Source organism: Zonotrichia leucophrys, chromosome Z (assembly GCF_028769735.1).
Source record: "Zonotrichia leucophrys gambelii isolate GWCS_2022_RI chromosome Z, RI_Zleu_2.0, whole genome shotgun sequence".
In the NCBI taxonomy this organism is placed as follows: domain Eukaryota; kingdom Metazoa; phylum Chordata; class Aves; order Passeriformes; family Passerellidae; genus Zonotrichia; species Zonotrichia leucophrys.
Window position 1 is genome coordinate 9,679,516 of NC_088200.1, and position 23,556 is coordinate 9,703,071.

The following is a 23,556-nucleotide window of genomic DNA, read 5'->3' on the forward strand; positions in this document are numbered from 1 at the left end:
GGAAAGCTGGAGGCAAGGCAGGGGGACCCTGTCCTGGGTCACCCTTTGTGAGCTGGTATGGTGTCTGGGCTGCAGGAGAAGGGGGAAGGCTTGGGAGTATCATTTTCTCTTTCATTTTGCAGAAAAAGAGCAAAGACCACTTTGGACTGGAGGGTGATGAGGAGTCCACCATGCTGGAAGACTCTGTGTCTCCAAAGAAGTAAGTCTTCCAGGAGCAAGGCAGCTGCCAAAGACAAGTTGAATGGAGAGTGTGCTCCAGCAAAGCTTGCAGCACAGCAAGGAGGAGGAGCTGCCACGCTCACAGAGCCTGGTGCCAGCGGTGTAGGCATTCCTTTACCTGGTATTTCTCCTCATTTCAGGTCGACAGTCATGCAGCAGCAGTTTAACCATGTAGGCAAGGCGGAACTGGGCTCAGTGGCCCTGCCAGCCATTATGCGGACAGGGGCTGGAGGGCCAGAAAACTTCCAGGTGGGCACAATGCCACAGCCTCAGCTGCAGATCACCAGTGGCCAGATGCACCGAGGGCACATGCCTCCCCTGGTAAGCTCTTCTTGTGCTCACCATAGGGCACAGACTCTGAGAGGTGACTGTCAGGTTTGTGTAGACCAATCTGTTTGGGTCCATGACCAAGCATTGTCTTGCTGTGAAGACTTTGTGCCACTGGTTTTGTGTGCTTGCTGGCCTGGCTGAGCCAGTGTCCTCCTGCACCTTCTCTGCAAACTTGAGCTACATGCCAGCATTTTAGTCTGGCTAGGGACTGCAGCCTCTCTTTTCAGCCCCACTAGGTCTGTGGTTTGCAGCAGAACCCAATGCCATGTTTTGGTGCCCCCATCTCCTGTGCAGCTGGAGGAACACTTGGAAAAGGCCACGAGGAGGCCGATTTCTTTTGCCCCGTGCAGTCTGTTGTGGGCGCTTGCTGTGAAAGCCTTGTGGGATCTCACAGCGTCTTCTCCCGAGTCCCCAAGAGCTGTTTAGCTGTGAGATGTAGTTGTAACCATGGTGGGATGAGGCATTTTCCAGTGGGAGTTGCAGAGGGGAAACTCCCTTTTTGCTAAATCCACCCCACTATGTGGAGAGCTACCTAGTGCGGTGCCATCAGCAGCACATTGCAGGGGAGCATTTGAGCCAAATATGTAATCCTAGATTCCAAGCCTTTGGCATGTCTCACTCTTTCTGTCTCTGTGTTCCAGACCTCAGCCCAGCAAGCCCTGACTGGCACTATCAACTCCAGCATGCAGGCTGTGCATGCAGCCCAGGCCACGCTGGATGACTTTGAGACCTTGCCACCTCTCGGGCAGGATGCTGTGAGTGCTGGGTGAAGGTGGGGTGCTGGGGGTGAACTTTACTGGAAGCTGGGCTGGGTCAGGCTGGCCACATTCCCAGAAGTGTTAGCAGCTCCTGGGAAGATCTGCTGCCTGGAAAGAGATGGGGTTGTATCCCACTCTGTGGGGAGACATGGAAGGGACACTTGGCCATGTTGTTTGGTCAGGGTGGACTAGAGAATTTGGGTGGCTACAGGTCTTCCCACTTTTTTCTTTATATCCTCTTCCTTGCATTTCTCTCTGTGACCATGTGTGCAGCTACCCACCACTTCTACCACCTTCTCCTGATCCTTTTCTCCCCGCTCAGGCATCAAAAGCTTGGCGCAAAAACAAGATGGATGAGTCAAAGCATGAGATCCACTCCCAAGTGGATGCCATCACTGCTGGCACGGCCTCAGTCGTCAACCTTACTGCAGGTATATGGAGAACTAGAGTAGAGGAATGCCCCAATTCAGTAAAATGTTGGGTCTGTCTTGTCTGGCTGAAAGACTCCCTCTGCTCCGTGAAAGGAAAACCACATCAGTGGCAGGTGTTAGGATGCTCCTGAGCATCACTTGGAGCACATCCCATCCTGACTCCTCTCTTACCTGTGCAGGGGATCCAGCAGACACGGACTACACCGCTGTGGGCTGCGCTGTCACCACCATCTCTTCAAACCTGACGGAGATGTCTAAGGGTGTGAAGCTGCTGGCTGCGCTGATGGAGGACGAGGGAGGGAATGGGCGGCAGCTTCTGCAGGCAGCCAAGAACCTGGCGAGCGCTGTCTCAGACCTGCTGAAAACAGCACAGCCTGCCAGCGCTGAGGTGGGGAGCTGGAGGGGCTGTGGGACTGAGAGGAAGGGGGAAGCCAAGGAAAACCACTGAGTGAAGTTTTTAAGGCTTGCTCATGAGCTTTGTGTCGGTTTTGCCTTGTTCCTTGCAGCCTCGCCAGAATCTCCTGCAGGCTGCTGGCCTGGTGGGACAAACCAGTGGGGAGCTTCTGCAGCAGATAGGGGAGAGTGACACTGACCCCCGGTTCCAGGTGAGTGCACCCAGCAGCAACCAAGGACAGCCACTCCATAAAATCCATAAAACTATTGGCCTTTGCACAGGATCTCACAGGAGGAGCCCAAGCTGAACATTCGCCAGTGCCCAGTCGTGACTTTGTGAGGGAGGGGACAGACCATTGCCCATCTCTGTCTCTAGAGTGATATAACAACTCTTATCTTGTGGATTCTGTGTAGATCCCAGAAAACCGGTGTGCTCGGAGCCTGCCTTCCTCTGAACCAAAGACGGTAAAACAGGCCTGGCTTGGCTTGGTGGTCCCTGCCATCTCCAATGTGAAGGGGGCTCCTCTGGGAACTATAATCTGAAATCTTTGGAGAAGGGCTCTTGCAAATTATGCTTTTCTGGTGGTTGGATCTCAGAAGTCCATGCACTCGGGTTGCTGCTGGGGCAAGTGCTGCTCTGGAGATCACCCCTTGCAGCCACCTCAGTTCCTGCCTGCTGCTCCCTCCTGTGGGAGATGCCTGCCTGTCCCCATCAGAGACCCAATATGGGTGGAGCCTTGTGTGGCAGTTTTTTTTAGATGAGCTGTCTGCCAGCTGGCTTTCCCATGATTGCTCCTGCCAGCACAAAAGAGATAGCAGTGTTCTGGGGAGGACAATCCAGTCATTTTAGAGACCAAAATGCTCCAGAAAAAAGGAGTTTCCATTCATGGGAGCCACACAGATTCAACAGAATAGAGAGGCCTTGAAAGATATCCAAGGGTAGCTGAAAAGCTAGGAGCAGAGCAGAAAGCCATGTTTGGCCATGCAGCAGTGCCAGGACAGAATATCCCCAAAGGTCAGATTTTGGACCTGGAAGACAATTTGCAGTCAAGCAGCAGGATGTTCTGCCTCACAGTTGTCAGACCCGAGTGTATGTACTTCCTTTGATGGGCTCAGATGCAGTGGTCTGGGGACTCTGGAATTGGATGCATGCACTCTCCAGTCTTTCCTCCTGTCGCACAAGGTGATGGATTGCAATTGGAGTAGTCTTGGCTTGCAGGAAACAAGGGAATGCTGTGACTCTTATGGTTTGGTGGCCGGAGGCTTACTTGTTGTGGGGTGCAGGGCTGTTTGCTGTGATCACCACACAGCAGGAGGTTGGCAGCTGCAGTAGGCAGAGAGCCCTGCCCTGCCTACCAGGATTTTTGCTGTTAGGGGTGGTGCTACCAGTTTTCACCAGCAGTGTGCTGCAGGGGCTAATCCTGAAGGCTGCAGCATGCTGTCATATCTGGTGCCCTGCAGGAAAGCAGTTCGCCATGTGCTGGTCCCTGCCTCTTGCCTCCTGGCACTGGTTGTGCACCTGCCACCCAGGAGAGAGTAGGCTGGTTGCCTTGTCACACCTCTCTTTTAGCTTCAGGAATAACAGCAGAGATGTATTCTAGCTTGTCAGCCAACAAGTTAGAATTCAAAATAAAAATAGCTGGCATACCTGCAATGCCCAGAGGTGGCCAGCATGGGAGCATCTCCCACTTGCCTCTTGCTGGCAGCTGCCCATTGTGTGGGTGTGCCAAGGCTGGCTTGTGCCTGCTGTTTGGCCGGAAGGGTTTGTCATCTTTTCACCGTGTTCAAATGTTTGCAAACCCAATCAAATCCAGGAAGTACCAGGAATGCCTTGCAGTAGTTTCTTGCTGTGGTACAATTGGGACAGGTGGTTCTCTGGGGAGTCGATACTGCAGTGATGCTGAGCATTGCCCAAGCTCCTATGGGTGGTGTTTGTGGCAGTGCAGGCTGCAGCTCAGGGCCAGGCTACAGCCTCACTGCCACCTGTAGAACACAGTGGAGATGGGATCAAGGTGCTGCCAGCCTTCCCCGCTATTCAGTGCTGCTGGTGCTGGGACGGAGTGGATGGAAGGGCCCTGAGGGCTCACATTTCCCATCTGAATATTTCACGAGAGCCTTGCAGATGGCTGCGGCTGCTCCCACTGCCATGGCTGCCTCGTTGACCCTTTCTGTCCCCTCCCAGGACATGCTTATGCAGCTGGCAAAGGCAGTGGCCAACGCTGCTGCTGCGCTGGTGCTCAAAGCCAAGAATGTGGCTCAGAAAACAGAGGATGCTGCTCTGCAGACACAGGTGATCGCAGCTGCCACCCAGTGTGCCCTCTCCACCTCCCAGCTGGTGGCCTGCACCAAGGTAAGCAGCAAGGTTAACCCCTGCCTCAGCATGGGTATGAGCTTCACCTGGCTGGGGGGCAGCTTTGCAGAAGGGTCCTAAGTGTGCCAGGACCACATGTCCTAAGGCAGGGCATTGGGAATATGGTGCAGGAAGTGTAGGCTGCCTCTTGTTGGAGGCCCTGCCGCTGTGCCCAGGCAATGACGATCCTCTTTGGAGGAGCAGAAGTTTGGGATGGCTCCTCCATGGAGCATACCATGCTTGCTGCCCAGCCTTTGTTCTCCCTTCCAGGTTGTGGCTCCTACAATCAGCTCCCCAGTTTGCCAGGAGCAGCTGATCGAGGCTGGCAAGTTGGTGGCCAAATCAGCTGAGGGCTGTGTGGAGGCCTCTAAGGCAGCCACCAGCGATGACCAGCTCCTGAAGCAGGTGGGGGTGGCAGCCACCGCTGTCACCCAGGCCCTGAACGATCTGCTGCAGCACATCAAGCAGCATGCCTTGGGTGGGCAGCCCATCGGGCGCTATGACCAGGCCACTGACACTATCCTCAACGTCACTGAGAATATATTCAGCTCCATGGGTGATGCAGGTGAGAGTGAGACAGCCAGGGCAGAGAACAGTGGGTAGGGAGGTGTCAGAGAGCCCTTGGGACTTGCTAACAGGCCACACTTCCATTCTGTTCCAGGGGAAATGGTGCGTCAGGCTCGTATTCTGGCCCAGGCCACCTCTGACCTTGTCAATGCCATCAAAGCTGATGCTGAGGGAGAGACAGACCTGGAGAATTCACGCAAGCTTCTGAGTGCAGCCAAGATCCTGGCTGATGCCACTGCCAAGATGGTTGAGGCTGCAAAGGTCAGTGTGTGGGGAGGGGTGGATGCCGGCTTTGGCCCTGTCCAAGGCTCAGTGCTGTGTAGGGGATGTGCAGCCCCTGGTTGAGCAGCAGCTCCCAGAGCAAGGTCTTGCATTGAGCCAGGGACCTATGGCGTGGGCTTCTCCTGTGAAGGAGCTTCCGGAAGCTGTGGGTGGTAGCAGAGGGGCTGTTATTGCTTCTTGGACTCTTCCAGAGGGGCTGTGAACCTCTCCGAAGTGCTATAAACAGGGCTGTCTAGTGGGGGCCAGAGCAGAGATGCTGTTCCAGGAGGAAAAATTACTCTATGGTCCCTGAGAGGTGTGATGGGTTTTCTGTTTTCTCCAGGGAGCTGCAGCCCACCCGGACAGCGAGGAGCAGCAGCAGCGGCTGCGTGAGGCAGCAGAAGGACTCCGCATGGCAACCAACGCTGCAGCCCAGAACGCCATCAAGAAGAAGCTTGTGCACAAGCTGGAGGTGAGGTGCTGGGCAAGGATCTGCAAAGGGCAAGCAAGCACAGTCAGTGAGCAAGGCCTGTCCAGGAGCCCCCATACAACTCCTCTTTCCAGAGGGGTAAAGTCCTTTTCAAGTACAAGTGTCCATGCTGTGTCACAGAGAGATCTCCCTTCCGTTGTGTGCACTGTGTTGTTTTGGGGTACTGAGAATGCTTGGGTGCCACAGGATTAGGCAAAGGAGAAGGTGTTTGGGGGATCTGGGCCCTAATCACAGTGTGGGGAGCTCAATACAGACTGCCAGTGTTAACCTGTGCCTCCCTGTGCCAGCACGCAGCCAAGCAGGCCGCCGCCTCGGCCACGCAGACCATCGCTGCCGCGCAGCACGCCTCCTCCTCCAACAAGAACCCTGCTGCTCAGCAGCAGCTGGTGCAGAGCTGCAAGGTAAGGGCCTGGGCCTGATCCCGGCATCTCCTGTGCTCCCTCTCCGTCTCATCTCTTGTTAGCTATGCTGGTGTTTCCTGCTCCGCCACAGGGGTCAGACTGGACCCTGGGTTTCTGACTTAGGTCCTCTAGGAGCTGGTCTGGGTTGAATCCATGTGTGATCCTCTCCAGTGACCCTATTCTCTGGCAGGTGGTGGCCGAGCAGATCCCGATGCTGGTGCAAGGTGTGAGAGGAAGCCAGTCCCAGCCAGACAGCCCCAGTGCCCAGCTGGCTCTCATTGCTGCCAGCCAGAACTTCCTGCAGGTACCCGTGCTGCCCAGAGCCTCCCATGCCAGCTCTGGCATTGCAGCTTTCCTACCATGCCTGTCCCTTTTAAGACATTGGGAGATGTTCTGCACATAGGCAGCTGAGATGCTGCCTGTTTGTTCTCTTCTCACTACTTTTATTTTTCTGGCCCAACAGCCCGGTGGAAAGATGGTAGCTGCAGCCAAGGCCACTGTCCCCACCATAACGGACCAAGCCTCTGCTATGCAGCTCAGCCAGTGTGCCAAGAACTTGGCTGCAGCTCTGGCTGAGCTCCGCACAGCAGCCCAGAAGGTGAGAGGCGGAGTCCCATCCTGCAGTGAAACACCAGCTATGCAGAGTGGTGGGGAATAGTGGGCACAGCCTGGTGGCAGGTTCTGGTCTCTACCACAGCCAAGTGGACTCAGTGGTTACCTGCTCACCTTCCCTTCTGCTCTGTCACAGGCTCAGGAGGCGTGTGGACCCCTGGAGATAGACTCTGCACTGGGTCTGGTGCAAAGCCTGGAGAGGGACTTGCAGGAAGCCAAGGCAGCTGCCCGTGATGGCAAACTCAAGCCTCTTCCAGGAGAGACGGTGAGGGTGCAGGGAAGGGTGGCTCAGGGTGGGCTCTGGGGCAGTGGAGTTGCCAAAGGTGCAGCTCACCAGCATGTCTCAACTTGGCCCCCTGCAGATGGAGAAGTGTGCCCAGGACCTGGGGAACAGCACCAAAGCTGTCAGCTCTGCCATTGCTCACCTCCTGGGAGAGGTGGCCCAGGGCAATGAGAACTACACAGGTACTGGCCTCACAACAGGGCTGGGGGAAGGGGCACTGAGCTGACTGGCATTGACCTCTCCATCCCCCCAGGAATTGCTGCCCGGGAAGTGGCCCAGGCCCTGCGCTCACTCAGCCAGGCTGCCCGTGGTGTGGCAGCCAACACCTCCGACCCGCAGGCACAGAGTGCCATGCTGGAGTGCGCCAGTGATGTCATGGACAAAGCCAACAACCTCATTGAGGAGGCCCGGAAAGCAGTGGCCAAGCCTGGTGACCCAGAGAGCCAGCAGCGCCTGGCCCAGGTGGGGACAGGGGGTACTCCAGGCTGTGGGAAGGGTGTGGAGCTGGCTGGGAGGTGGTGACCTCTCTTTGCTTCCCTGCAGGTGGCCAAGGCAGTGTCACAGGCCCTGAACCGCTGTGTTAACTGCCTGCCAGGGCAGCGGGACGTGGATGCTGCCATCCGCATGGTGGGAGAGGCCAGCAAGAGGCTGCTCTCAGATTCGGTGAGTGTTGAAGTGAGGGAGCGACCACCTTTGTTGATTTTTCGCATCTGACTCCGTTTATTCACTCAGTCACTTTTTATAACCGTGTTAATTAAGTTCATGCATATTGCAAAATCTGAGCTCCTGACAGGCTGTAGAGAAAACTTCAGCTCCTCCTTTTGTTTACAATACCTGAAGTTAGTTTACTGAAACCAAGATCAGTGTTCCCACCATAATATGAAAGGTTCTCAAAACTTTCATATCTATTCCCAGACCGGCTATCTGTTCCCAGTAGCAGCCAAGGACAGAATGGTCTGAGAATCTTGTTGTTTATATAAAAGGTGGCTGAGAACCTAATTATTTACAGGATCAAGCCTGGGAAAGGCTGCTTTTTCCCTTAGCTGAATACCGTCATGGCCTCTTTCTTTAAGCCATGCTTAAACCAGGCTCTCCACAGGTGAGCTGAGCTGGGGCGGGAGGGGAAGGGGAAAATCTGGCGATGCAGGCTGGTCCAACTGCATTGGGTTACTCTTGCGTATCCCCAAGCATGTGCCTGACTTTCTTCTTTCATCTCTGTGCCTCTCCTAACCTCTCCTTCCTTCCAGTTCCCTCCCAGCACCAAAAGCTTCCAGGAGGCACAGAGCCAGCTGAACCAGGCAGCAGCAGGGCTCAATCAGTCTGCCAATGAGCTGGTTCAGGCGTCGCGTGGCACCCCTCAAGACCTGGCCAAGTCCTCTGGCAAATTCGGACATGACTTCAATGAATTCCTGCAGGCAGGAGTGGAGATGGCCAGCCAGTCCCCGGTGAGAGGAAATGCTTGTTGGGGTATCCTGAATGAAGGGAGAGATTTGGGGTATCTGAGAAGGTAGCTGACCAAAGACAGTGTCCAGGCAGTGGTGGTTAGGGTGGCTGTGGCCGATGCAGCCAGGGAGATGGGGACTGGAGCTGTGCAAAACCACAGCAACAGGGAGAAGGTGGCTTAGGTTAGTTCAGCAAGAATTCATGTTTCCTTGCTGTTGGCGGACAAGTTGGATGAAGGGAAATGCTCAGATGGAAAATCCCCAGAGTGGACCCAGGATGGGTGTGGACTTTAAGAGGTGCTGCAGAAAACTCATTTTGGCTTATTGCAGAATAAGGAGGATCAGGCACAGGTGGTGTCGAACTTGAAGAGCATTTCCATGTCCTCCAGCAAGCTGCTGCTGGCTGCAAAGGCTCTCTCTGCTGACCCTGCTGCCCCCAACCTGAAGAATCAGCTGGCAGCAGCAGCACGGTAAGCGGAGCTGCTCCCTGAGAGCTGCTGGCCATAGACAGTAGTGGGGCTGGGTGGTGGGGCATGCATTGATCTGTATATCTTTCTCCCATGTCCCTGGCAGGGCTGTGACTGACAGCATTAACCAGCTGATCACCATGTGCACCCAGCAGGCCCCAGGCCAGAAGGAGTGTGACAATGCCCTGCGAGAGCTGGAGGTAAGAAGCCACATATTGACAAGGCACTGGAGGGGTTGAGGTGTTGGGTATGGGGGAACTGCACCCCACTGCAAAGAACAGTGGGAGGGAATGAAGAGGAGATGCAAATGGGGGATGCAAAACTTTCCTCTGGGTGTCACACCTGTGTCCCTGCAGACGGTGAAGGAATTGTTGGAGAACCCCACCCAGACTGTCAATGACATGTCCTACTTCAACTGCCTTGACAGTGTCATGGAGAACTCCAAGGTAAGCCCTGAATGGAGGTTTTGGGAAGAACAAGGAGGGCTTGGGAAGGATATGTGAACAAAGGGAAAGGTGATTCCTTCCCTACCAATGAAACACAGTGAACTCTGATCCTGGGAGCACTGTGGGAATCGGAGGCGATCTCCATAATCAGTGTGTGGCGTGTCCTGCAGGTGCTGGGAGAGTCCATGGCTGGCATCTCTCAGAATGCCAAGAACAGCAAACTGCCCGAGTTTGGTGACTCCATCAGTGCGGCCTCCAAAGCTCTCTGTGGTCTGACAGAGGCAGCTGCGCAGGTGAGACACACTCAGTCCCAGCCCTGAGCCTTACCCCAGGGACATAGTTGTTGCGTGCACTCCCACCCCTGCCTTTCCAAATCAGTGGGAAATGCTGCCAGACCCCTCAGCAGCCCGTGCTCTCTGTGAGCCTCCCTGCAGTGTGCAGGCTCTCTCTCTCACCACATCTCCCATGTTCCTAGGCTGCCTACCTTGTGGGGGTCTCAGACCCCAACAGCCAGGCCGGACAGCAGGGCTTGGTGGATCCCACTCAGTTTGCTAGAGCTAACCAAGCCATCCAGATGGCCTGCCAGAACCTGGTGGACCCTGCCTGTACTCAGTCCCAGGTGAGTGTGGGGTGGGGTTCTATTATAGGCATTTGATTGCATCAAAAGGAATATGAAGCTAGTTGGAAGTGCTGCATCCCAAGAGTTGGCCAACATGATGGCTAGTGTCTCATCAGGCCCCATCAGCTGCACTGGGAACGAGCTGGCAGCTTTGGTGCAGTGGGACATGCAGGATCTTGCTGATCCTTCTTGTGGCCCAAAAGGGATGCCTGTGGTCACTGGTGCCCTTCACAGGGTGGGTAAGAAGGGAGAGCTGTAGGAATAGTGGGTGAATCCTGCCTTACTCTGCTTTCCCCTGCAGGTACTGTCAGCAGCCACCATCGTAGCAAAGCACACCTCAGCCCTGTGCAACACATGCCGTCTGGCATCCTCCCGCACCGCCAATCCTGTGGCCAAGCGCCAGTTCGTCCAGTCAGCCAAGGAGGTGGCCAACAGCACTGCCAACCTGGTGAAGACCATCAAGGTGTGGAGTCCCTTCTGAGGCAGTGTGCTGGTGATAGGATTTGGGGTGCAGAGGGGTTGGATAACTGCTCTGATCTCTCCACACCAGGCCCTGGATGGCGAGTTCAACGAAGAGAACCGGGAGCGGTGCCGTGCTGCCACTGCCCCTCTCATAGAGGCTGTGGATAACCTGACAGCCTTCGCTTCCAACCCAGAGTTCGCCACCGTTCCTGCTCAGATCAGCCCAGAGGTGGGATGCTGCTGGGACAGGGAGGATGGAGCCTGGCTGTGACAGGCTCTGCTCTGGGGTGGAGCGAAGCTGTGCCTTCCCTGAGGCTGGGGGGCCTGCACTGAGGGGGTGTGATGGGGAGGTGGCAGCAAGCCTTGGGCTTCAAGGGGCTGCTCCAGGGTAAGGATCATGGGAGAGGGAGCAACTTCCATGCACACTCCCTTGCCTCACCTGTTGTCTCCCTGTGCAGGGGCGCAGAGCCATGGAGCCCATTGTCATTTCAGCCAAGGCTATGCTGGAGAGCTCTGCTGGCCTCATCCAGACTGCCCGCTCTCTGGCTGTCAACCCCAAGGACCCACCGCAGTGGTCAGTGCTCGCTGGCCACTCACGCACAGTCTCAGACTCCATCAAGAAGCTGATCACCAACATGAGGTGAGCAGAGTCCTGCTGTGGCTCTGTCCCTGTTGCCATATACCCCTGCCCTGAGCAAGCATTCCTGGGGATGTTCTGGCTCATCATCTCCTTGGACAGCTGGTGCAGGCAGGCAAGAGACAGGATGGAGAACACTGTCCCTTTTGTCCTTTCTGGAAGCTGCTCCTCCAGTTCTCACAAGGGTTGACGGGAATACACATTGATGTGCACAGCCTCTATCACACTGGGTTGCCCCAAAGCCTGGGAGAGAGGTCTTGCTCCTCATCGGCACTAGCCAAGGCTGGGGCTGAAGGGGTGGTGTAGCAGCTGCCAGTGCTTGGCTGATTCTTCTGTCACTCAGGGACAAAGCTCCAGGACAGCGGGAGTGTGATGAGGCCATTGAGGTCCTGAACAGATGCCTGCGGGAGGTGGACCAGGCATCCCTTGCTGCCATCAGCCAGCAGCTGGCCCCCCGACAAGATATCTCCCAGGAGGTGGGTCAGGGACACGCTGTGGGCAAGCCTAAGGCACTGGGCATCCTTCCCTGGGCTCTCAGCAGCATGAAGGGACCCCAGCCCTGCTGCAGCCTCATGCAACACCCTCTCTTTGCACAGGCATTGCACAATCAGATGATCACAGCTGTCCAGGAGATCAGCAACCTGATCGAGCCTGTGGCTGCTGCGGCACGGGCCGAGGCCTCGCAGCTGGGGCACAAGGTAATGGGGGTGTGGCACTTGGTGCCTGGGGAGGAGAGGTACAATCAGCTGGGGCTGGAAGCTGCTGGTGCTGACACTGCTCTTCCCTAGGTGTCCCAGATGGCTCAGTATTTCGAGCCACTCATTATGGCAGCTGTTGGTGCTGCCTCCAAAACACCCAACCACCAGCAGCAGATGAACCTCCTGGACCAGACCAAAACACTGGCTGAATCCGCCTTGCAGATGCTGTACACAGCCAAGGAGGCTGGTGGGAACCCCAAGGTGAGCAGGAGGAGCACGTGTCAGTTGCGTGCCCTCCTTTGCATGTGGGTGCTGCATGGTGCATGCACATGAGCCAGACATGGAAAACCCAGAGTCTGTGTGCAGCATCCCTGTTGGGAGGGGAGCCACTGCCTGTCTTCCCTGACTCTGGCTTCTCCTTGCAGCAAGCTGCCCACACCCAGGAAGCTCTGGAAGAGGCTGTGCAAATGATGAAGGAAGCTGTGGAGGACCTGACCACCACCCTGAATGAGGCAGCCAGTGCTGCAGGTGTCGTGGGAGGCATGGTGGACTCCATCACCCAAGCCATCAACCAGGTGAGGGGAGCAAGGAGAGGACCTGGACAGAGCTGGATGTGGGAGAGGGGGAGAGTCAGGGACAAACCCTACAAGCTAAAGACCTTGTGGGTCAGAGCAGGAGTCAATCTCCTGGTGGTCTCTTGCAGCTGGACGAGGGGCCCATGGGTGAGCCAGAAGGTACCTTTGTGGATTACCAGACCACGATGGTGAAGACAGCCAAGGCTATTGCAGTGACTGTGCAGGAAATGGTGGGTGCAAGCAAGCCTGTCACTCTAGAATGCACTGCCTGCCACTGAGTCAGGCTAGTGCCCTCCTTACCCTGTCCAACTCCTGCTCTTCTTCCATCAACAGGTCACCAAATCCACCACCAACCCAGATGAGCTGGGCATACTGGCCAACCAACTCACCCATGACTATGGGCAGCTGGCACAAGAGGCCAAGCCGGCTGCCCTCACTGCCGAGAATGAGGAGGTGCGAGCCTGGGGAAAGTGCTGGAGTGTGATGTGGGGCAGAGCAGGGGCTGTTGGGGCGTGAGATCAGAGGACGGGGACATTTGAACCTCCCATTGGAGCTGGGGACAGGCAGCTTTCACACCTCCCCTGAAACATGACATAGAAACAAGGAGCAAAGCTGTGTTTCCTTTTTCCTTCCCCTGAGTGGGAGGATTGGGAAAGAGGAGCTGGGTTGCGGGTGTTTCCCAGCGGGTGTCACAGATGCAGGGCTTAGTTCCCTGCTGACTCTGTCACACACACATTCCTCTGCAGATCGGCTCCCACATCAAGCGCCGGGTGCAGGAGCTGGGTCATGGCTGTGCTGCCCTGGTCACCAAGGCTGGAGCCCTGCAGTGCAGCCCCAGCGATGCCTACACCAAGAAGGAGCTGATAGAGACTGCACGCAAGGTTTCTGAGAAGGTAGGCGTTGAGAGGTCAGTGGTGAGGTGGGAGGGATACTGGATTCAGCCATGTGCCCTTGGAGCCACCACTCCAAGGGTGGTTTCCTGGTCCTGTTGGAATCTGTTGGCCACACTCACCCTGCCCAGCTGATGGGGTGGAGGATGGATCCCCCTCTGCAGACTCTATAACAGCAGCTGGTGGGTGAGTGTGATGCCCAGGTGCTGCAGCCTGCCTGGGAACACTGACCTACACCCTGGTGACAGACCAGGGCTCTCCAGATCAGTTCTTGCAGAGCTGGGCAAAGCATCTGCAAGCAATGGTTGCAGCTCATGCTCAGTCATCAGTCTCCCCTTCACCTTTTGCTGGCATGCTGTCCATCAAGCCAATCTAAAGAGCAGGCTTCTGACGAACAGATGAAAAAATGTAGTTTAAAAAGTCTAGTTGATATGGGTAGAGCAGCAATGCTTGTCAGCAAAAACACAACAGTAAACACTTGTCAGTTGTGCCTTGCATCTGCAACTCTTACTAATTTGAAAACTAGCTGAGTCCAGCATCTCTTAGACCACCAAACATGATATTTGCAAGGTAAAAATAAATAACTGTAAGCTAAGAAGGGGTGTGCAGACCAAAATATTCCCAGTTCCTCTCCTTGGTATGAAGCAGCGCCACCCTTAGGAGTGTTGGAGGTGTGTGCAGTGAGGGTTCCCTGAACCTGCGCTGCTCCCCCAGTCACTTTACTCGTACCCCACAGGTGTCTCATGTGCTGGCAGCTCTTCAGGCTGGGAACCGTGGGACACAAGCCTGCATCACAGCAGCCAGCGCTGTCTCTGGCATCATTGCTGACCTTGACACCACCATCATGTTTGCTACAGCAGGAACCCTCAACCGGGAGAACTCTGAGACCTTTGCTGACCACAGGTACCCAGGCACCCTGTCCAGCCTCTGCTCAGCCAGAGACAGGGGTTTCAAGCTGTGTCCCATGGTCTTTCTGAGCTGTGAACCAGCCCCGAGGAGAGCTTCAAGCTCAGGTCGTGCTGCCTCAATTTCCCAAAACTCCAGCTTGTACATGGGAAAACCAGGATCCACAGTCTCTCTGTACCCCAAGGACTATGTGTGCAGTAGAGAGCTGTGTCCTTCCTGACACACTTTTTCTCTCCAGGGAGGGCATCTTGAAGACAGCCAAGGCACTGGTGGAGGACACCAAGGTGTTGGTGCAGAATGCCACAGCCAGCCAGGAGAAGCTAGCCCAGGCTGCCCAGTCCTCTGTGTCCACCATCACCCGCCTGGCTGAGGTGGTGAAGCTGGGTGCTGCCAGCCTGGGATCTGAAGACCCTGAAACCCAGGTGTGATGGGGTGTGTGGGCCGAGTGGAGGCTGCTGGTAGCTTGGTTGGAGGGGTTGAGGGATGCAGATGTCATGTGGTGCTCAGGCTGGATCCCAAGGGTTGGGTAGAGAGGGGGCTGGGCTTTGGTTGGTGCTAGCTGAGCTGGACTCCCTGTGTGCCCTCTAGTGCCCAAATTTTCACTGCTGAGCCGCCAAGAGTGACTTCAGTTCAGCCATTCTTCTGATCTTGCTCTCCCCAGGTGGTCCTGATCAATGCTGTGAAGGATGTGGCCAAGGCACTTGGAGACCTGATTGGTGCCACCAAAGCAGCTGCTGGCAAAGCTGGAGATGACCCTGCTGTCTACCAGCTGAAGAACTCTGCCAAGGTCTGTGCTGGTTGTGATGGGAAGAAGGGGAGAAGGCAGTGGGGCTGGAGAAGGGTTTTCTTCTGCCTGTGTGGGCATGGGAACACACCTGGGGTGCAGTCAGGACAAAAGAGTAGAAAGGGACACATAAAAGGTGGAGCACAGCTTGCAGAGGAGCAGTTGAGGCAGTTTGAGTGGAGTATGGGGATGGGGCAGTTTGGGACCAATCCACAGGGGAAGGACAGGTGCTGGCACCAGGCCAGAGCTTGTTTGGAGATTCACTTGGCTCTATCTCTTCCCATAGGTGATGGTGACAAATGTCACTTCCTTGCTGAAGACAGTGAAGGCTGTGGAGGACGAGGCCACGAAGGGGACACGGGCACTGGAGGCCACCATTGAGCACATTCGCCAGGAGCTGGCGGTGCGTACGGCCGCAGGGCTGTCCCTGCCATGCTGCTCGCCTGCCGCCCTGCGCCTCACCGCTGCCTCTCGCCCCACAGGTCTTCTCCTCCCCAGTGCCTCCTGCCAAGGTCTCCACCCCGGAGGACTTCATCCGCATGACCAAAGGCATCACGATGGCCACAGCCAAAGCGGTGGCCGCTGGCAACTCGTGCCGGCAGGAGGATGTCATCGCCACGGCCAACCTGAGCCGCCGGGCCATCGCAGACATGCTGCGCTCCTGCAAGGTGGGGCGGGCAGTGGGGGTGGATCTCTAGCACGGATTTGTGGGTGGAGGGGGATGGTGCTGGATGTGATTAGGGGTTTCCCTGTGCCCGGGTTGCAGGAGGCAGCCTACCACCCGGAGGTGAGCGGGGACGTGCGGCAACGGGCGCTGCGCTTTGGCAAGGAGTGTGCTGATGGCTACCTGGAGCTGCTGGAGCATGTGCTGGTGGTGAGTGTTCCCACTCCGGTTCCCAGGGTGGGCAGAGGCTGACCGTGGATTGCCTGGGTGTTCCCCAGATCCCCAAGGTCCTCTGGGCTCTTCCCCTCTTCCCACTTAGCCCTTTGCACAGCCCACGTTGCTGCCTGTGCTGGCACAGCATGTGTCCATGCCCCTGCCATGGAAGCAGATGTCAGAGAACTCAACAGGCTCTAAGAAAGGTATTTTGCTAACAACAGATGGAGATTAACTGACTACAAACAGATGGAGGCTGGAAATCAATAACACGGTAGCATAATCTTGTAAAAATACAGCTTCCAGTAAAAGTGAAAGGAGGGAAACACTCAGGCAGTGGGAAAACAGTGTCATGCCCACAGCACTATGTGTGGGAGATGAACAGTGCCTGCCATAGCAAAGATAATGACTGGAAGCGCCCACTGCACCCTTTTGATCCAGTCTCCCTCTGCCTGAGTCCTCCCAAGGACTTCAGCTGCAACATTAGTTTACAAGAAGTAAATTAAGCCTCTAGCGTGGTAGGAAAGATCCAGTGAAGTCTTTCCAACAGCTTGCATTCTTGGCAAGACCACAGAAGTGGAGTCAGGGGCACTGTGGGGATGTGCACACTCAACCCCTGCTGCTGTGAGATCTCTCAACAGGACAGAGACTGACAGTGGTTCAGCTCTGTGTCAAGGTTGCACTAAGCTGGTTAGTGAGAGTCTGCTGTCTGGGATCACCAGCTACGAAGTAGTGGAGCCCAAACTGTGGTTTCCTGCAGGGAAATCCCCCTTAGGCAGAGAGTAACCAGCACTGGCAGCAGCAGGGGGAGGTGGGCAGGAATCAATGGCTAGAAATGAAAGCTGCGTAGAGGAGAAGTCAAAGGGTGGTTTTATTCAAGGGAGGCAACCACTGGGGTACAGTTCCAAGGGGAGCAGTGAGTTTTCCATCCTCTGCATCTAGATCAAATGTCTGCCTGGAAGATGCTTCAGGCACACATGAATCATGGCAGCCAAGGCTGGAGTGCTGAGCAGAAATTCTCTGGCTGACCTGTTGTTAACAGATGATTAGGCTAATGACTTAGTGTGGCAGTGCCCGAGGTCAGCCTACTTGCAGGAACAGGCCATTCCCCTGTATTTTGGGTGTTACCATCCTGCTGCTGTGCAATGTTTTGACTATCATACATTGGAACATCCTTAAAAATGTTCACTGGGGGTGCCTCTTACTAAGCTTGTAGCCTCCGGGGTGCCTTCAGCTCCAGACAGAGATCATTTAGCAGTTTTAAACATGTTGCCATAGCAGACAGCAGACTTAATAACAAGGCATTTAGACTAGATGTGCTCATGAGGGCAAACGAGCCATCCCTGTGTGCCATCAGCTTGAGTACTCTAAGCCTCACACTGCTCGGGTCTCTCTGCTGGGATGGCCCACCACAAGGCCAGGAAAAAGCCATGACTCACCTCGGTCTCCACAGCACTCTGGTCTATGAAGGCAGGAGTGAAGCTCATGGGTCCTGTTTATCAAAGGACAGCAGGTTCCTGGGAAACCACAAGCAGGAAGGATCTAGGGGAATGGGAGGGGAGATGGCATATGGCAAATGGGTGCTGCCTCATTCCCCAGCAGCAGCAAGGTCATTGCTGTACACTTTGTCCCCAAGGGACAAAGGGAACCAGTGCCTTCTGCAAAGCATGAACAAGTATGGTTAGGGTTCAAGAATAAGGGTTATTTGTCTCAGGCTGGAAAACATGGCTCCCGGCAGAGGAGTGGGAAAGCCTGCATATTTCACTGGGGAGGGGTAGGAATTTGAGCCTCCATGGGGACTTGGTATTTGGTAACAATAGGTCTCTCCCTCCAAAAGCAGAGAGATTCTGTGGCTCAAAACTGCAGTGAAACAATTCAGGGTGGGGAGAACTGAGGTGCAAAGGGTGTGAGGAGGAGAGTGGATCCATGGCTACTCTTGAGTGTAGGTGGCTCCTCTGGCTGTGGGAGCCTCATCCAGGTGCCCTGTCGTGCCTTACTCTGCAAGGCTGAAGTAGGAGCTTATACTGGCAGCACAGCTCCTCAGGATCTCTGATCCTTTGTTCCCACTGCTCCTCTTGACGGCCCTTCACCCCTCACCAAAAAACACCCACTTCCCATCCCCTCCCCTGTCTCCCCTCCTTCTGGCTGGGGCGTTCACTGCTTTCTTTTCTCTCTTCTCCCTCCTCTCTGTCAGCCGGTGAGTAAGGCAACACTGGGGTGCCTGCTGGTGTCTAACCTCAGCATGAGCCTTGCTCATGGTGTGTCTGTGTGCCCAGCCCAGTGCTGGGGTGGGACTTGCGTGTGTCCACAGGGACCCTGGGGCCCTTGTGTTTGTGTTTGTGTACTCACCCCTGCTCTAGCTGATGGGCAGCTGCTGCCTGTCTGGTGCAAGTTGGGCCAGCAGTGAGCTCTGCTTGTGCATACAGACCCTGTGTGCGTGCACACGTGTGCTGTGGTGTGTGCATGTGTCCCTCCAGCCCAGGGGAGGACCCTTAGGGTACTGCCTGCCACCTCATCCTGATGGGCCAGCCCTCCTTGGCTGGGATGTCACTCCAGGGTTTGCCCCTTTGCCCAGCTTGTGTTTGCAAACAAACCTCCAAAATGGGGACAGCAAAGGAGATATGGAGCTTGAAATTATTTGCAGGGGAGAAATCTTGGTGTGGGTAGCTGCTAAGAGCAGAAAGGCTTGTGCTGAGGGTCTTGTGTCTGTAAGATGTCCCAGAAGCTGTGAATGCAGGAGGGCCCTGGGGAAGCTCATCCTATCCTGGGGCACAAAGAGAATAGCCAGACTCACTTGAGAAAGCATCTCAGACAGTGCCTGACCTGTCTGTACACATGTGGGAGGGGGCTGGGGGATCCCGCCCTACTTCCCTGGGGAGCGCACCCCAAACAGACCCATGAAGTTCCCCTCTTCCAGGTGTTTACATCTGCTCCTTCTCCCCAGATCCTGCAGAAGCCAACCCATGAGCTGAAGCAGCAGCTGGCAGGCTTCTCCAAGCGCGTGGCCAGCTCTGTCACTGAGCTCATCCAGGCAGCCGAGGCCATGAAAGGTAAGGAAAGATCCTGCTCAGAGGGGCATAAACAAGGGCTGGGATTAGGGCGGAGGGCTCAGCAGCTGCTGGAGGAGGCAGGAAGCTCAGAAATGAGACTGCGTGGAGGTGTAACCTGCCTGGCTTCTTGGTGTTCCTAGGGACGGAGTGGGTTGACCCAGAAGACCCCACTGTCATCGCTGAGAATGAGCTGCTGGGGGCAGCAGCTGCCATTGAGGCTGCAGCCAAGAAGCTGGAGCAGCTGAAACCAAGAGCCAAGCCCAAGGTAGCAGTGCTGAGCCTTGTCTGACCTTCATGCTCAGCTTGGGGTGGGCTGGGGCTCCCCTGTCTGTGCTTCAGGTTTGTAGGCCCATCTGACAGCTGGTCCCTCTTCCTGTACTCCTGCTACCTCTCACATCCCCAGCTGAACTGTCCTTGGGTAGCCCATGTCCCACTGCACCCCATAGCCCTTAATCCAGCTTTATATGTTTGCCCTCAGCCGCCTGCAGCCATCCTCCTGTTCTGCTCCATCTGTCCCAGCATTCCTGCTTGGGACTCACACTCTGCTTTTGCCCACAGCAAGCAGACGAGAGCCTGAACTTTGAGGAGCAGATCCTGGAAGCTGCCAAATCCATTGCTGCAGCCACGAGTGCCCTGGTGAAGGCAGCCTCAGCAGCCCAGCGGGAATTAGTGGCCCAAGGAAAAGTAAGGCCATGAGAGGGGAAGAAGAAAATGTAGAGAAGGGTTCTCCCTTCTTCTGAGGCTGCCTGTAACTCTCATGCCTGTGACAAGAGGTGTGCAGGGTGGTGACCCTTGCTCCTCCCCTCCTTCTTCATAGGTAGGTGCCATCCCAGCCAATGCAGTGGATGATGGACAGTGGTCCCAGGGTCTCATTTCAGCCGTGAGTATCAAGGTCATGCTGAGGGGTTGAGGGGGAAACTTTCCTCTTGACTCCTGCTGCAAACACAAGGATGCTTTGCCCATTTACTTGTCCTCAGTGGAAGAAGCAGCCATGTTTCTTCCTCCCTCTCCCACATGCTGTGGAAGCTGGTTATTTCCATCCCATGCCCCACCACCTCCCCGGAGCCGATCAGGGCTCCTGTACCTCCCCTGACAGCCTCTCTTGCCACAGGCACGCATGGTGGCTGCTGCCACCAACAACCTGTGCGAAGCCGCCAACGCCGCGGTGCAGGGCCATGCCAGTGAGGAGAAGCTCATTTCCTCCGCCAAGCAGGTGGCTGCTTCCACAGCCCAGCTCCTGGTGGCCTGCAAGGTGAAGGCTGACCACGACTCGGAGGCCATGAAGCGGCTCCAGGTGAGTCCTAGGCTGCCTCTTCAGCCCCAGTTGTTTGAAGGGTGGCTGGGAGTAGCGTGAGGGCACGTGGATGCTTTCCAGGGCTCATGCTCCCTGCCTGCATGCCATCAGTGGGAAGTTCATTGGAACATGGCTCCAGGTTGCTTGGATTTCACTGCTGGCTGTGTGCCAGGCATGTGAATGATGCTGGGCTGCTCAGCCCGGCAGCATTCAGAAACAATGACCTGGCACAGGAATATCTGAAATGGGTGCACTTCCTCACTGATATTCAAGAGGTTAATGTGTGGAGGGCATGTTCTGTAGCACCGTTAATCCTCAGAGGCCATGGCACACAAGAGGTTAATGCCCGTGTGTTGGGGGGTTAACATGGGGTCTCAGCACTGGGGCCAAGGGCTGGGGAGAGGCAGCAGGGCTGCCTCCCAGTCCCTGCCCTGCGGCTCAGAGAGGAGCCAGAGCCTGCCTGGGAGCAGAAATGCCTGAAATGGTCATGAGCGGGTGACAAGGCAGCGAGCCATGTAAAGGAATCCCTGCCTGCAGCTCCCAGCGCTCCTGGCTGCCAGTCCTGCCTGCTGCCCAGCCTGGGGTAGGAGTTCCTTCACACCCCTGGACAGCAGTCATACTCTGGGGCTGTGACTCACACTGATGCTCTCCTCCTCCCTGCTGCAGGCCGCTGGAAATGCCGTGAAGAGGGCATCAGACAATCTGGTGAAGGCAGCACAGAAGGCAGCTGCTTTCCAGGACCATGATGAAACGGTGGTGGTGAAGGAGAAGATGGTCGGAGGAATTGCACAGGTGAGGAGTGGGGCTGCTCAGGGCAGGAGCAGCTCTAGGTGCCACCACAACCTGTGTGTGCCAGTCTCAGAAGTGTGTCCTACCACCCACCAGTACAGTCATGTCTTGAGAGAGCCTCACAAAAATGCTGTGAGTTCAGCCATCCCACTGTATCATTGCAACGGGCCCCTGGCCAGGTAATAATTGGCATAGACTCTATGTATTAAAGAAGGCCGATTAATATATCTTTATTAAGAAACCCATACTTTTATACCTTAGTTCGCTACAGGTGTACTTGATTGGTCCTTTAGTCCAAACACCATCACCATTGGCTAATTAAGAAACCACCCTTTGGTAAACAAATCTCCATAACGCATTCCACATGTTCACAATACGAGGTGCAGCAAGTTAAGAATTGTTTCTCGTTCTTTTCTCTGATCTCACAGACTTTTCCCAGAACAATGCCTGGGAAAGTTGTGTTTTGTTCTGTGGCCAGAGAGCTGCTGCCACACCACTGAGCACCAGTTAAACAATGAGGCCTCACCTTATCCCGCCACAAGTAGCAGTGGGTGATGGTGCATGCTCCCATGAGTGTAAAGCCCTGGCTTCTCCTTGGTGCAGAGCCCACAGTATCCTTTGTGACACAAGGAAAAAGCAGAGCAGTGGGATAGGGTGACATCTACCTAGTGTGGGCTGTCACAGTCCTAGTGCTGGCTCCCTGCAGCTGAGACCCTTTACACAGTACATAGGGCAGAGCTCAGAAGCTGTGCTGTTCTGCTTTATGTCCAGAGTACCATGCTTTATGTCCAGAGTACCCACCCCAAGGACAAACAGTCCTCATGCCCGGTGAGGCAGTGGCTGTGAGGGAGGGCAGCAGCTGCCAGAGAACGCAGCTCTGGCGTTGGCACTGCTGTGGCAGAGGCTGTGGCCGTCCCCGTGGGAGGCAGTCGTGACCTTGGGGCTCTCTCCTGGCAGATTATCGCTGCCCAGGAGGAGATGCTGCGCAAGGAGCGGGAGCTGGAGGAGGCGCGGAAGAAGCTGGCAATGATCCGGCAGCAGCAGTACAAGTTCCTGCCCTCGGAGCTGCGGGACGAAGAGCAGAACTGAGCCGCACGCCCTCCGCTCACCGCACAGACTGCCGCCTGCCCACCTGCCTGCTCCTATTTAAGACGACCCGCCACAAGCGAAGGGCTGTCTGGGCTAGACCAGAGCTCTGCCCGCACCCAGAGCAAAGGGACTAACTCAGCTGCCCCTCCAAGCCGGTGCCGCACCAGCAACTCCGCTTCGCTGCCCAGCCACCTTCCCATGCACACCCAAGGCACAATCAGAGCGCTCGGAGGGACTCGGTTGGGGTGGGAGCCGGGGCTGCACTGGCTCAGGGCTCACCCGCCAGCCCCGGGGTGCGGGCCCACAGAGCTCTCCACTGCAAGGGGATATTTACTTGTGCCTTCTTCCTTCCCTCTCGTGCCCCTTTTTTTCTCTCCTCCACGCGGGATGGGGACAGGCGGGTGGCTTCCCCTCTCCTTTGCCATAGCATGCAGGGAGCAGCCACCCCTCGCTGAGCTCTCGCGTGGAGCTGCCTTTCACCTCCAATGCCTTATTGCTGGCTGAATCTTCCTCTGCAGGTACCCTGGAAGACCCTGCATCCACTCCATGAGTATTTTTTTCAGCCCAGGCCCCTCTGGGGCAGCAGGGCAGTAAGCCACAGTGCCTCCACTCAGGATGGGGGATGATGTGATGATTTCCCTCCCAGAGCTGTTTTTTGCCTTCCTGCAGGGCTTCCCCCCGACTGCGGCCCCAGCCAGCTCTGCCTTCCTCCTTCTTCCCAAGTGCCTGCATTGTTTTCCAAGATTTGCAGTATTTTTGTAACTTTTCCATTTCTCTAGTATTGAGCCTGCAGCTTCCAAAGTTCATTTATTTCCCTGCCTGCTCATGCCCTGCACACTAACACCCAGCTCTTGCCGGGGTCCCGTAGCCCAGCATCCCACCCCTCCTTGGCTCCGGGACCCCTGTCCCTTCCCCTTTGCACTTGCTGAGGCTTCTCTCACCATTTTGATACTTTTAAGCATCCCATATTAAAGATTGAAGGAAACCAGCTCCCTCCCACCCCGGGGTGGGGTGGGGGATGCCAGTGTCTCCTCAGAAAGACGCATTCATCAATAAAATCTGGTTTTCCTGCTTTCTTGCCAACTGGGTATCAATGGGCCTCTCCAGGAGAAGGGGAGGGCAGGGGGGCCTGGGCGCCTTCCCTCCCAGCAAAGGGAGGGGGGGAGTGTACCACGGGTGCTTATACAGCATGGAAAATATTTGAGGCACGTCCAGCCCCAGGCACCCGGCAGGCCGGACCCCCGCTGCCAGCCATGTGCTGGCCTCGCAGGTGCTGCCGGGGGGCCACCACTGCAGGAGGGGATCTTGGGGATTTTGTTTCTTGGGGATTTGGGCTTCAGGGAAGGCAGGGTGGGTTTTTTTGTCTGGAGCTCAGCTCCTGGCCCCATTCCTGCTACCAGCCATATATACTCCTGGGTAGGGTGCAGTAGGAGTGC

At 55.9% G+C, this 23,556-nt stretch overlaps 1 protein-coding gene across 3 annotated transcripts in view; it reads left to right on the forward strand.

Annotated features, from left to right (window-relative positions):
* TLN1 (talin 1) overlaps positions 1-23,192 on the forward strand; it is a 35,363-nt gene extending 12,171 nt beyond the window's left edge. For 2 of the 3 annotated variants that reach the window (XM_064736386.1, XM_064736387.1), the window contains exons 12-58: positions 123-199; positions 360-540; positions 1,191-1,304; positions 1,630-1,738; positions 1,918-2,126; positions 2,245-2,343; positions 2,546-2,596; positions 4,314-4,481; positions 4,752-5,046; positions 5,143-5,309; positions 5,653-5,781; positions 6,087-6,200; positions 6,391-6,504; positions 6,664-6,798; positions 6,949-7,077; positions 7,175-7,277; positions 7,349-7,557; positions 7,639-7,758; positions 8,343-8,540; positions 8,868-9,007; positions 9,111-9,204; positions 9,361-9,450; positions 9,621-9,743; positions 9,926-10,069; positions 10,371-10,532; positions 10,620-10,760; positions 10,990-11,171; positions 11,512-11,644; positions 11,765-11,866; positions 11,957-12,127; positions 12,292-12,441; positions 12,570-12,671; positions 12,775-12,894; positions 13,188-13,334; positions 14,068-14,234; positions 14,476-14,659; positions 14,899-15,024; positions 15,308-15,424; positions 15,504-15,689; positions 15,788-15,895; positions 18,843-18,948; positions 19,089-19,213; positions 19,507-19,632; positions 19,766-19,828; positions 20,060-20,242; positions 20,909-21,034; positions 21,989-23,192. In XM_064736386.1, coding sequence (XP_064592456.1) covers positions 123-199; positions 360-540; positions 1,191-1,304; positions 1,630-1,738; positions 1,918-2,126; positions 2,245-2,343; positions 2,546-2,596; positions 4,314-4,481; positions 4,752-5,046; positions 5,143-5,309; positions 5,653-5,781; positions 6,087-6,200; positions 6,391-6,504; positions 6,664-6,798; positions 6,949-7,077; positions 7,175-7,277; positions 7,349-7,557; positions 7,639-7,758; positions 8,343-8,540; positions 8,868-9,007; positions 9,111-9,204; positions 9,361-9,450; positions 9,621-9,743; positions 9,926-10,069; positions 10,371-10,532; positions 10,620-10,760; positions 10,990-11,171; positions 11,512-11,644; positions 11,765-11,866; positions 11,957-12,127; positions 12,292-12,441; positions 12,570-12,671; positions 12,775-12,894; positions 13,188-13,334; positions 14,068-14,234; positions 14,476-14,659; positions 14,899-15,024; positions 15,308-15,424; positions 15,504-15,689; positions 15,788-15,895; positions 18,843-18,948; positions 19,089-19,213; positions 19,507-19,632; positions 19,766-19,828; positions 20,060-20,242; positions 20,909-21,034; positions 21,989-22,120 — 6,471 coding nt within the window. In that variant the 3' untranslated portion in view covers positions 22,121-23,192. The remainder of the gene's footprint in view (positions 1-122; positions 200-359; positions 541-1,190; positions 1,305-1,629; positions 1,739-1,917; positions 2,127-2,244; positions 2,344-2,545; positions 2,597-4,313; positions 4,482-4,751; positions 5,047-5,142; positions 5,310-5,652; positions 5,782-6,086; positions 6,201-6,390; positions 6,505-6,663; positions 6,799-6,948; positions 7,078-7,174; positions 7,278-7,348; positions 7,558-7,638; positions 7,759-8,342; positions 8,541-8,867; positions 9,008-9,110; positions 9,205-9,360; positions 9,451-9,620; positions 9,744-9,925; positions 10,070-10,370; positions 10,533-10,619; positions 10,761-10,989; positions 11,172-11,511; positions 11,645-11,764; positions 11,867-11,956; positions 12,128-12,291; positions 12,442-12,569; positions 12,672-12,774; positions 12,895-13,187; positions 13,335-14,067; positions 14,235-14,475; positions 14,660-14,898; positions 15,025-15,307; positions 15,425-15,503; positions 15,690-15,787; positions 15,896-18,842; positions 18,949-19,088; positions 19,214-19,506; positions 19,633-19,765; positions 19,829-20,059; positions 20,243-20,908; positions 21,035-21,988) is intronic. The other variant, XM_064736388.1, reaches the window with a different exon arrangement.
* Positions 23,193-23,556: the final 364 nt, after the last annotated feature.